General features: G+C 36.5%; 1 protein-coding gene across 1 annotated transcript; it reads right to left on the bottom strand.

The window, feature by feature from the left end:
* Positions 1 to 1209: 1209 nt before the first annotated feature.
* Positions 1210 to 10885, bottom strand: LOC120123976 (protein LIGHT-DEPENDENT SHORT HYPOCOTYLS 10-like). The gene is made up of 2 exons (XM_039142754.1): positions 10232 to 10885; positions 1210 to 1228 (listed from the first exon to the last, which is right to left on the bottom strand). The coding sequence occupies exon 1, from the start codon at positions 10812 to 10814 to the stop codon at positions 10257 to 10259; it is 558 nt and encodes a 185-aa protein (XP_038998685.1). The 5' UTR covers positions 10815 to 10885; the 3' UTR covers positions 1210 to 1228; positions 10232 to 10256.
* Positions 10886 to 11273: the final 388 nt, after the last annotated feature.

An 11273-nucleotide genomic window follows, 5' to 3' on the forward strand; every position in this document is an offset into this window, starting at 1 on the left:
GCATGTTTACCTTAGTAGCAGCTTTTTTTCTTAAACTGAACAACTAAAAGACATTAAGAATTAAACACGCAACATTGCAGGTCTTGCTGAAGCAGATCCAGTGCCGAAGCAGGTGGGGGAATCAAACACATCTTTTGCATCGGATGGCCCCTAGTCAGATCACCCAATAACCGACGCATTATTGTTATACTTCTAACATTATGTATACAATTGAGTCCATTTTAGATAAGCAATGAATCGTCACGATCGACTCTGATTCCAATTCAATTCTACGGTAACCAAGTCATACAAGTTGGAGCATATCATGTATAGCCCACAACTCAGGCATTTAAGATCGAGCATTTATCTATACTATGAGAATAACCAAAAAACCACTCCCTATAATCCGACATGACACCTCCAGCAGCGACAAACCCATTACAGATCCTCATTGCACCATCGGTTTGTATTTTCACCCAACCAGCAGCTGGCGGTGACTGTAGGGTAATCTTTTTCGTACTTACCGAAAGAAAATGGCATGTCTGTTGTTCGTGAGACATGACGTTAGACTTCGATTACTAGTATAGTTATATTTGATAATAATTAATTCTGATATAATATCAAATAATATTTAAGAAATAAAAGTATTTATTTAAATCACTGAACACTTTGCATAAAAAATACAGTACGTAGCCGGCAAATTTCCTCCCAAATTTGAGGGGTCAAAATACAGGCTAAGGGATAAGTAGAAGAGGCACAAAAAGGATCCTGAAATTATATTTTTTAGGGGCTAAGGCATAAATTAAACCCGGAAGACATGATAAATGGACAAAAATGGTAATTGGACCTCTTCAAGCTCCAAGTTTCTATTTCTCCGTCAAACTACAAATATCGCGGGAGAAAAGATAAAAGATTAGCTAGTACGTAGGCTAAGTGCAAATTTTTGAAGCAGAAGAGAAAACCCAGTTCTGGTCCAATGCTGCTTTACTTGAAAGAAGAAACATGAGGTATAGTTGATGTTTCTAATACCTTAATTAATTACTTGTACGTCTAATTCATCAGACGTAAATGGTAGAAATATATAACTTACAAAGTGTCAATGATAATAATCGGAACTAACAACCCATGGACCCACAGATTTACTAAGACAGTACTTGTATAGTAGATCTAAATTTAACCTCATTCCCCTTAAATCTTTTCCCTCCACTCTGCCATATTTTGCTCGATCTTTTTCTGAATGCCCATCATTCTGCACCAACCCAACAAAAACCCAGAAACGATAAACGTTAGTTCTTGACATATTATAAGTAATCTCACTTGTAAAATTTTAAAAACTCCATTTTAAGTTAATAAAAAAGATGACACTTTTGCTGTCATTGACCCGTCTCTAACATATACAGAGCAGTCTCCAGGGAAAATGGAACTTAAATCATTAAATATTGTATTTAACTAGTATTAAGTAACTAAAGCAAATTTGAAGAAAAACGAAAACAAGGTATAATATTGTTGATTATTTAATTTAGCTGCAATCTATACTTAACCATGTATATGCAACTGTAACTAAGATTTAAGAGGTTATTAACTGGCAATCAAAAGATAAACCTTTTCTTGATTGGTTTAGAAGGATATATAGTTGTAAAGAAAGGTACTCTCTTTCGATATAAGAAGGGAAATCGAAGCATAAAGAAGAGCACTCTGCAGAACACCAATTCTTTTACACTTGTTTATTTCATGTAATTAGTATGCGTTTTTGAGTCTTTTGTGTTGGAGAGAGGATGTTAGTTTGAATTTATAAGATTTCAGTTAAGAGTATCAAAACTTTGGCAGATTTAGAAATACTAAAGAGGATGGTTTCGGCTTATATACTCTTGTCAAACGCTTACCAGGCTTGGTTCATTTGAGTATCAACATGTGATTCAATGTATTTGTATTTAGTGTAAAACTCAAAAACTAATTATTTAATTAAAAATTAAATATTTTTATTACAATTTTATTCATAATACTTTTAATTTATAAATATGTACATGGTCAATAAACAAGATGATATTATACAATACTAAATAGAATTACGTAGATATTTGGTTATAGTAATCAATTTTTTAAAAATATTAATTAGTATTTTTATTAGTTTGAAGTGATTATAAAATAGTATTTATCTCAAAGACTCGCAATCATTTAAGAATGAATACTCAAACATCCCTACAGAAATCATGCTCAAAACTACTGAAGTGTCTTAATCTGTACATATAAATAAGTATTTAATTACATTGTATGTTTACGCAATAAATGAAATGTAAGTTTATACATAAATATTTTGTATTTTTTAAGACTTTATCAGTTTTAAAACAAAATTTGATATTATCTTATAATATAAGTCTCTGTTAGAGGTATATGCATGCATGTATACGTGCGAGTGATGTCATCTGTGTAAGTGGCAGTTAGATGCTAGGAGTCTGTTAGGAGTTGGTTATGTTGTTAGTATGGTTGTAACTGCTGATATTTCTTGTATAAAGAGCCTGCATAATGAGCAGCTCATGATATGTTTTTGGGTTGTTGAATATACTTGAGTTTAGTTAAAGAGTAATAACTCAATATGGTATCAATCGCCGGTGGTTCTGGGTAATTCTTGAAGCATTTTTCTTTCCGCTACTAGTACAATTCTTGCTAGTATGGATCTTGCAATTGGTGGTGCGAAGAATTTCTCGAACAAGAAGGTTAGCATCGTCTTGGATGAGACCAACTTCTTGTTGTGGAAACAGCAAATTCTATTAACGATCCGGAGTCATCGTCTTGAACGGCTACTAACCGGAGCCATGGTGCCTCCACCAGAAACTATCATAGATGATGATGGTGTGGAACGTATCAATGACAGCTATGAAGAGTTTATTGCACAAGATAGTGCTGTAGCTTCTTGGCTGCTTTCGACCATCAGCCCCCACCTCCTTCCTCAGTTCGTGGGAGCAGAAACTGCTGCAGTAATTTGGCGAACGGTGCTGTAATTCTTTGCAAACACATCGACTACAGCCTTAATGAATCTGCATTACAAGCTTCACTTGTTGAAGAAGGGTGGGGATAGCATGCGTGTCTACCTTACACGAGTAAAAGAGGTGTGTGATGTGCTTGCCTCGTGTAGGAGTGCTATCTCCCATGTTGAACATATTGTTACAATCTTGAAAGGGATGCCTCGTGAATACCAACCGTTTATGGCCATTATAACAACTATGAAAGAAACGTTGTCTTTAGATAGCATTTATACAATGCTAATGGATGCAGAGTCCCAACTGGCAGGTTTTGATGAACAAACTGATTTACTACCAGTGAGTGCGAATCTTGCACAGGGCAGTACAAGTCGAGGATATTTCAATGGTTCTAACCGCCAAGACTACAGGCCAAGTCATTCTGCTCATGCATCTGGTATGAGAAACCATGGCAGGGGGCATGGGCGAACCTGATTGCAATGCCAACTTTGTGGCAAGCTTGGACATTTAGTCGATCGGTGCTGGCATCGATATGATGAGGAGTTCACATGTGTAGCAACTGATGGTTATGGTTCAACTAAAGAAGGCACAGCAAGTGTGCACTATAATTCTGGGAAAACTAGTTCAGGCTATGAACGCTGTTCTAATGGATGTGTGGATGGTGCTTCTCCTAGCATACAACCACAGGCAAATGTGGTTACTGCAGCTGCTGATCGATGGGTTGTAGACTCGGGGGCGACACACCACGTTACTCCAGATGCATCCAATATGATAAGCCAATCTGAATTTCTTGGGCCATGTAAGTTAAATGTTGGTAATGGAGTAATACTTGGTATTGATAGCATTGGCAAAGCGGCTTTATCTTCTACTTCACGTGTATTTATGCTAAATGAACTTTTACATGTCCCGCATATAACCAAAAATCTTTTCTCCGTCTCTAAGCTTGCTAGGGATAATAGAGTCTTTCTTGAGTTCCATGCAACGAAATGCTATGTTCGTGATAAAGCAACTGGGCAAGTCTTGTTGAGTGGTAAAGAGGTAAATGGGTTATACTCTTTTGAGAAAGCATGTACAGCAGTCAAATGTGATGCCAATGTAGTTTCGAAGTCCCTGCCAGTAGCTGAGTTGTGGCACAGGAGACTAGGTAATCCCTCGTTTGACACTCTCAACAAAATAGCAAAGGTTCTTGATGTAAAGCTCTCGGCTGATGTAAACAAAACTTGTGTTGCCTGTCATGTAGGTAAAAGTCACAAACTGCCATTTGTGCAATCTGTTACTGAATACAACTCTCCTTTTCAACTTGTGCATACTGATTTGTGGGGGTTTCCTCATATTCCTTCAAATGGTTTTCGCTACTACATATCGTTTGTTGATGCTTATACTCGATATACATGGGTTTATCTACTTCGCACTAAATCCCAAGCTGTTATAGCGTTTCAGCTGTTTCATAAAATGATACATACACAATTTGGAGTGTCCATCAAAGCAGTCCAAAGTGATTGGGGAAGGGAGTTTAGATCGTTTACTGATATTTTAGCCAAGGCTGGAATTGTACACAGGTTAACATGTCCGCATACGTCTGAGCAAAATGGCAAGGTCGAAAGGAGACATCGACACCTAGTTGAGCTGGCACTAGTGTTGTTGTCTCAAGCCTCAATGCCCGTTAAATTCTGGTCATACGCTATAACTACTGCCGTAAGTGTTATCAACAAGCTACCAACAAAAGTTCTTCAAGGAGTTTCTCCCTTTGAGAAGTTGTATGGTAAGCAACCGGATTACAACATGCTTAAAGTTTTTGGGTGTTTATGTTTTCCCCATCTTCGGTCATTTCAGAGGCACAAGCTGGACTTTCGATCTCAGTCCTGCACATACCTGGGTGTGAGTCCACAACATAAAGGGTATCACTGTCTAGCTCAAGATGGTCGTGTATACATATCGCGGCATGTGGTGTTTGATGAATGGACATTCCCTTTTAAAGGAAAATGTAGCCTCTCAACAAATGCTGATAATAATATGTACTACCCCCAGGAACTTGAAATCGTTTCAAATATCAGGTTGCTTCAAGATGTGCAAGGTGATAGTCAAGGTGGCAATAATCAAAATGTTAATGAATTTCTGGAGAGTTCATCACCACCATATGAGGAGAATTCTAATTTACATGCTGAGTCTGACCTACACATGGAAGACAATGCTGACTTACAAGGTAGCAGTAGTGGTCATGTTGAGCAGCACTCAGGACAACTAAATAATGAGGCTGCTGAACCTCTCGAAGAACATGTTGATACAAGTAGCAGTGGCCAAGCAATAGTGCAGGAATCTAGTGAACAAGCTGAAACATATCAGCTGCAGAATGCTCATCCCATGTTGACAATGAGTAAATGTGGTGTTTTTAAACCAAAGGCATTCTCAAGTCACTTTGACAATGCAGTACCTACGAATATAAAGGAAGCAATGCAGTCTTCAGATTGGAATAATGATGTTCAGGCTGAAATCGATGCATTACAAAAGAATGAAACATGGACACTGGTTAAGCTTCCACCTAGGCGAACTGCAATTGGATGCAAGTGGTTGTTTAAGCTCAAACACAATCATGATGGCTCAATTCTTCAGTACAAGGCTTGGTTAGTGGCTAAGGGATTCACACAAGTTCTTGGACATGATTTCTGCGATACCTTCAGTCCAGTGGTTAAGTTCAGCACAGTGAATGTAATTCTCACCATGGCTGTGTCTAACGCATGGGAGCTGAGGCATATAGACATAAATAATGCCTTTCTCAACGGAGATCTTAAAGAGGATGTATTTATGCATCAACCACCTGGCTTTGAGTAGGTGTCCGATGATGGTTCCATCGTGGTATGCAAACTGCAGAAGGCCCTGTATGGTTTGAAGCAATCACCTCACAGTTGGCATTCCAAGTTAAAAGAAGCGTTACTAGAAATAGGGTTTAATGTGTCTCGAGCATACTCATCCTTGTTCTTTAAAGGCAACAGAAGTGATCGAGTGTATTTGTTGGTGTATGTAGATGACATACTGATCACAGGAGGGTCGTCAAATGGGATTAAATCAGTTGTTACTATGCTGCAAGATAAATTTTCCCTTAAGGATTTGGGTGCGTTAAGCTACTTCCTTGGCATTGAAGTACTAAGGACTAGCAACTCACTTGTTCTTAGCCAAAGGAAGTTTGCGTTAGAGTTACTGGAGAAAGCTGGGATGAAAACAGCTGCTGCATGCTCTACGCCTATGACATTGGCTTGCAAATTGACTCGCGAAGAAGGAGATTTGTTAGATGATGTGAGCGAGTATAGGAGCATAGTGGGCTCACTTCTTTATCTTTGTCATACTCGGCCTGATTTATCCTTGAGTGTGGGCAAAGTAGCCCAGTTTATGCATGCTCCTCGAGTAACACATCTTGCTGCAGTGAAAAGAATTCTTCGGTACCTAGCAGGTACTGTAAACCATGGGTTACAATTTTCTCCAGTTGACAACAGAGTGGTAATCTCAGCCTTTGCAGATGCTGACTGGGGTGCTAACTTGGATGATCGAAGGTTAGTGTCAGGCTATGGAGTGTTCATAGGCAAGTGCCTTGTTGCGTGGAATTCGAAGAAGCAACGTTCAGTGTCAAGAAGCACCATGGAAGCAGAATATAAAAGTGTGGTTGATGCTGCAGCTGAAGTCACATGGATCAGCACGTTGTTAACCGATCTATGCATACAACAACAAGGAAAATCTGTAATTTGGTGTGATAACACTAGTGAGGTGGCTATGAGTGCCAATCCAATATATCATGCACAATCCAAGCATGTAGAATTGGATGTGCACTTTGTAAGAGAAAAGGTGGCTGCTGGGCATATTTGTGTCAATTATGTACCAGCTACACATCAAGTGGCTGATGGGTTCACCAAACCCCTTGTCAAAAGAAGCATTTGAAGAATTTCGCGAGAAGGTATGCGTTGTGCAGCGATGAAGGAAAGAAGGAGAAGATGTAGGGGGAATGTTAGAGGTATATGCATGCATGTATACGTGCGAGTGATGTAATCTGTGTAAGTGGCAGTTAGATGCTAGGAGTCTGTTAGGAGTTGGTTATGCTGTTAGTATGGTTGTAACTGCTGATATTTCTTGTATAAAGAGCCTGCATAATGAACAGCTCATGATATGTTTTTGGGTTGTTGAATATACTTGAGTTTAGTTAAAGAGTAATAACTCAATAGTCCCAAATCATTTTACTGTAATTATTTTGCTAAGACCTTACCATTATCTAAATTAAGCAATTTGGTCATGGCTTCATCCTAGTTTTGTCCCAATGAGGATAATGAAAAAAGTAGTTTTTTTAACCCATAATTTCCTGCTGTAAAATAGAAAAAATGTTGTTGCCAATAAGGTTAATCTAATAATCTCAACTTTTTGTCCTTTCATCTTTTATCATTTTGCGAAAGGTTTCAAAGAACAACAAAAACATTTCTCCTAACAAAAAGATGTGTGCTTTTCATCTCCATTTATTTTATTTTCTTTTTGCATGAAGTTACCAATCATTAGGGTATAAATTTATATGTTATCAATGAAACTCATAATATATTTTCATTCAAAGATTTTTTTAAAAATAATAACCTGGACCACCATTTCTTTTTTTTCCTTTTCGAAATTATTGATAAAAATTTGTGAATAAATGCCTAAAAAAAATTTATCTGATTTTGTTGAGAGTTTTATCATATTTTGTTTAAATAAATTTGAGGTGTCATTCTGTTCAAATTCATTATGTGAGTTCATACGACTAAAACATTAACATCATATATAGTAATTTTGTGGTGTTTATCCTTAGTTTTAACTTTATAATTTTGTCCCTTGTACCTCTAAAAAAAGAAGAAAAAAAGCACAAAACATTTTTGATGAAATGTGATTCACACTAACATACAACAGGTCTTAAACATAAAACTAAACCCTGTAACTTTATGCATTTAGGGCAATAAGTAAGGGATATGGTACCGATTGTGCTCCTCCATTTTCAATAAGTAAGGGATATGGGCTATATGCTTGGTAGTCGAACCCCCATTTTCGGATCATATGGTTTTATCTTTTCAGATTGATGTTTCATGCCTTTTTCAAGATAGGGGCAATTATTAATCTTGAATTTAGAATAGATATGTAAAAAATACTCACAATTATTAATGTTGATATTTTAATTCTAATTAATTTTATAAATCCACATGATAACTTTTGAAAGATTATTCTTCATAAAATTTTATTTTAATAAAGTAGAATAAGATTTGAATCTAATGAGTGATTCAATAACTAAAAAAATATTCTAAACAAATAATATTTTATAAATGTTGCACATAAAAAAACAAATTATCGTGCGCATTTAAGAGTATAATGCTTTAAATGATAATTATGACTTATTGATTTGCAGGATGATTCTGACTGAGCAAGAAAAAGGTAGTATATGGTCCGTCCCTTTTCATGTAAGCCGCTAGAATTATCCAAAAACCTTTGTTAGGTTCCTCATCATCATATTTAATCTGCTCTAATTCCTAGGGACTCTGGTCTGCTATATATATATATATATAATATTTTCTACTCATTAATATATATCTATACATACACGTATATCTTCTCTTTCCAAAGGGAGAAAAAAACTAGGTTTCCTAAGAAAAAGTTGTTTCTTATTAATCTCCGTACTAATCAGAGCAAAGAAAGAGCCGGGACAGGAAAGGTAGCAGTTCTAACATTATTCTCTCTGATATTCCTTACTAATCGGTAATGGCAGTAACTAGCTTTTTAGTGTTTAGAGCTCTTGGCTTTTGATGCACGTGTGTACTTACCCTCTCAACTCAACTTCCAATAGGTCAAGCCAGCATTTAATTTTTTATTAACACCAATCAACACCACTATTATCTCTTTTTTTCATTTTCCTGCTTAACCATTTAAAATATTCCCACACCCAAAACTTAATTAACATCCAAATCCAGAAGTGTGATGAGGTTTCGAAAACCATTGTTACAATCTGGACAGAGGAAAGCTACGATATCTGTTATCATCTTCGGTACTTACGGTTTTAGTGAGGTTGATTATTGCTTTGGGGGTTGCCTGTGTTTCATGGTGGGTTGAGTATGTTTAAACCATCGAAATAGAACAAGTTATTTAAGAAATGAATTCAGAATTTATATTCAATATTAAAAATTTGATAATAAATCTTTTATCGTAATTTAATCGATTTAATAATCAAGATTAATGATGTGTTCCGCTGGATTATATATGTGGATGAGGAGTGTAATCCCTTGTAAAACACAATCTATCTACACACCAATCATCAAACTTTTGAAATGCAATTATACTATCATTTAAAAAGTCTATACGTAACATAAAGGCAATACCTTGCTAACACAATCTTTTGATATGCATTCTAATACATTAGTTTATAAAGATGCAATCAAAGAAGGGATACGATGACGTACCTGCTGTTAAATAAATTATTTTAAACTATTTATCTATTATTAGAGAAAATCTAGTGTCCGTATGAATTGGTTCCATTCCACCATTCAAATATTAATATTTAAACTAATTTTAGACCATGTTTTCTACGAGAAATCACTAAACATACAGATGTTGATAATCTAACACACTCATATATAATATCAACATGGACATTCATTTCATGGGGAGCACAAAATCAAACAGAATCGGAAAAGACCCCAAAAGAAAACAAGGGGAAAAGTAAAGAACTGGGAACTATTTTTTGTACGATATTTATTTATTTATTTTGTGTGCATGATAGGGGGAGAGAGAAATAGAGAAAAGAAAGAGAGAGGGGTACGGGTAATCTGATCTCCTTCTATCAACGGCACGCAATAGTAAGAAATGATAGATGGTTAAAAGTTTTGAGGTAAAATTACTTACCACGCAGGCTTCTGCAGTACTGCAAAGGCCTCCAAGGCCTGAGTTTTAGAATTAGGGTTTTGGATGTAAAGCTTTTAGGGTTTTTTACCATCGGAAGAAGATCCTCTTGCTTAAAATACTTTCTTCTTTTCGGATCTGAGTTAGACTATAACACTAGTAGTTTCTAATAAACTAACCAGTTCCAGTTATTCAAGGAATCTAGTTTTCTTGTTCTTGAAATTTTATTTATGCAGAAATCTTGTATTTCTTTTTAGTTACTTTTTATTTTTTAATGCAGCTCGCTAGATGGACTTGACTACGTTTTGAGTGAAAAAGAGAAACAGAAACGAATTTAAAATGAAAAGCTAATGATGAGTGTGTGTGTTCAAAGTAAAAATAAATACCATATATATGAAGAATCCAAAGATCCTAGGCAGCTAGCGAGGAAGGCTGTTTCTTGGAAGATGGCATAGACTCATCGACGTTTGGTTTAATTTGAGTCTTCTTCTTCTTCTTCTTCCTATATAGAATCCCTCTGGCCTTAGCTTGGCAGTCCCTCACTTCACGCAAATAAACCCGAATTGTTCCGTTTCCGAAAGGGTTAGTCTCCGGTGGCCCACCATGTTCTTCATAAGCAGCTCTGAGGCGTCCGATCAGTGCATCAAGGCTTCCCCAGGCTTGCCTTAGTGGACAAGTACAAGGAGCAGGCGGGTCGGGTTGTCCGAAAAAGATGCAACCGTGTAGGTGAACCTTAGTCTTCCCGAACTGATCCAGATATCTGAGGAAATCAAGAACATGGTTGCAGTTGCACTGTGATAGTGCAACCGGGGGCCTCTGGTTCTTCAAATACTGCCCGAAAGTGTTCCAGTCTCGCCGTTTCTGTGACTCGTACCGGCTCGGCGGAGCCGTCGTCTGAGGTTGATTGTGGCGGCTACTGGAGGATCGTGAGGACCCTTCAGCAGAATCCCTGGGTATATCACCCGACATGATTACTGAGAATTGATGTTCGTTCCAGATGAATTATTGGGTATTTTTAGCAAGAAACGATCATTAGAAATTGAAAAAGTAAAAGGTGGAAAAATAGGGATACTTGAGTAGAGAGAAAGATGAAAATCACATCTTTGGGTCTAACTGAGGAGACATGTTATGGGTCCCTTATCGACATGCTTTAGTCTGTACCCCTTTTTCTTCTTTATTTTTTCCCCATTCTTTGTGTTCCTTTTCTCTTCTATGGAGAAAAAAATTACTAAATAATTTTTTAATATAATGTAGAATTACAATTATTGTAGACCAATGCTACTATCATCATTTTCATTCCATTTTTTTCACCAATATATATATATATATATATATATATGAAACCTTCACTAAATTTTAATTTTATTTTTTTCACTAATGTATATATGAAAACTTTTGGTGACTAGAGGTAGCTGGTGCAAAAAAAAA

Source organism: Hibiscus syriacus, unplaced genomic scaffold, assembly GCF_006381635.1.
Source record: "Hibiscus syriacus cultivar Baekdansim isolate YM2019G1 unplaced genomic scaffold, ASM638163v2 tig00110407_pilon, whole genome shotgun sequence".
In the NCBI taxonomy this organism is placed as follows: Eukaryota; Viridiplantae; Streptophyta; class Magnoliopsida; order Malvales; family Malvaceae; genus Hibiscus; species Hibiscus syriacus.

Coding starts and splice junctions, on each gene's coding strand:
- LOC120123976 (XM_039142754.1), bottom strand. CDS start 10,814: ATGTCGGGTGATATACCCAGGGATTCTGCTGAAGGGTCCTCACGATCC.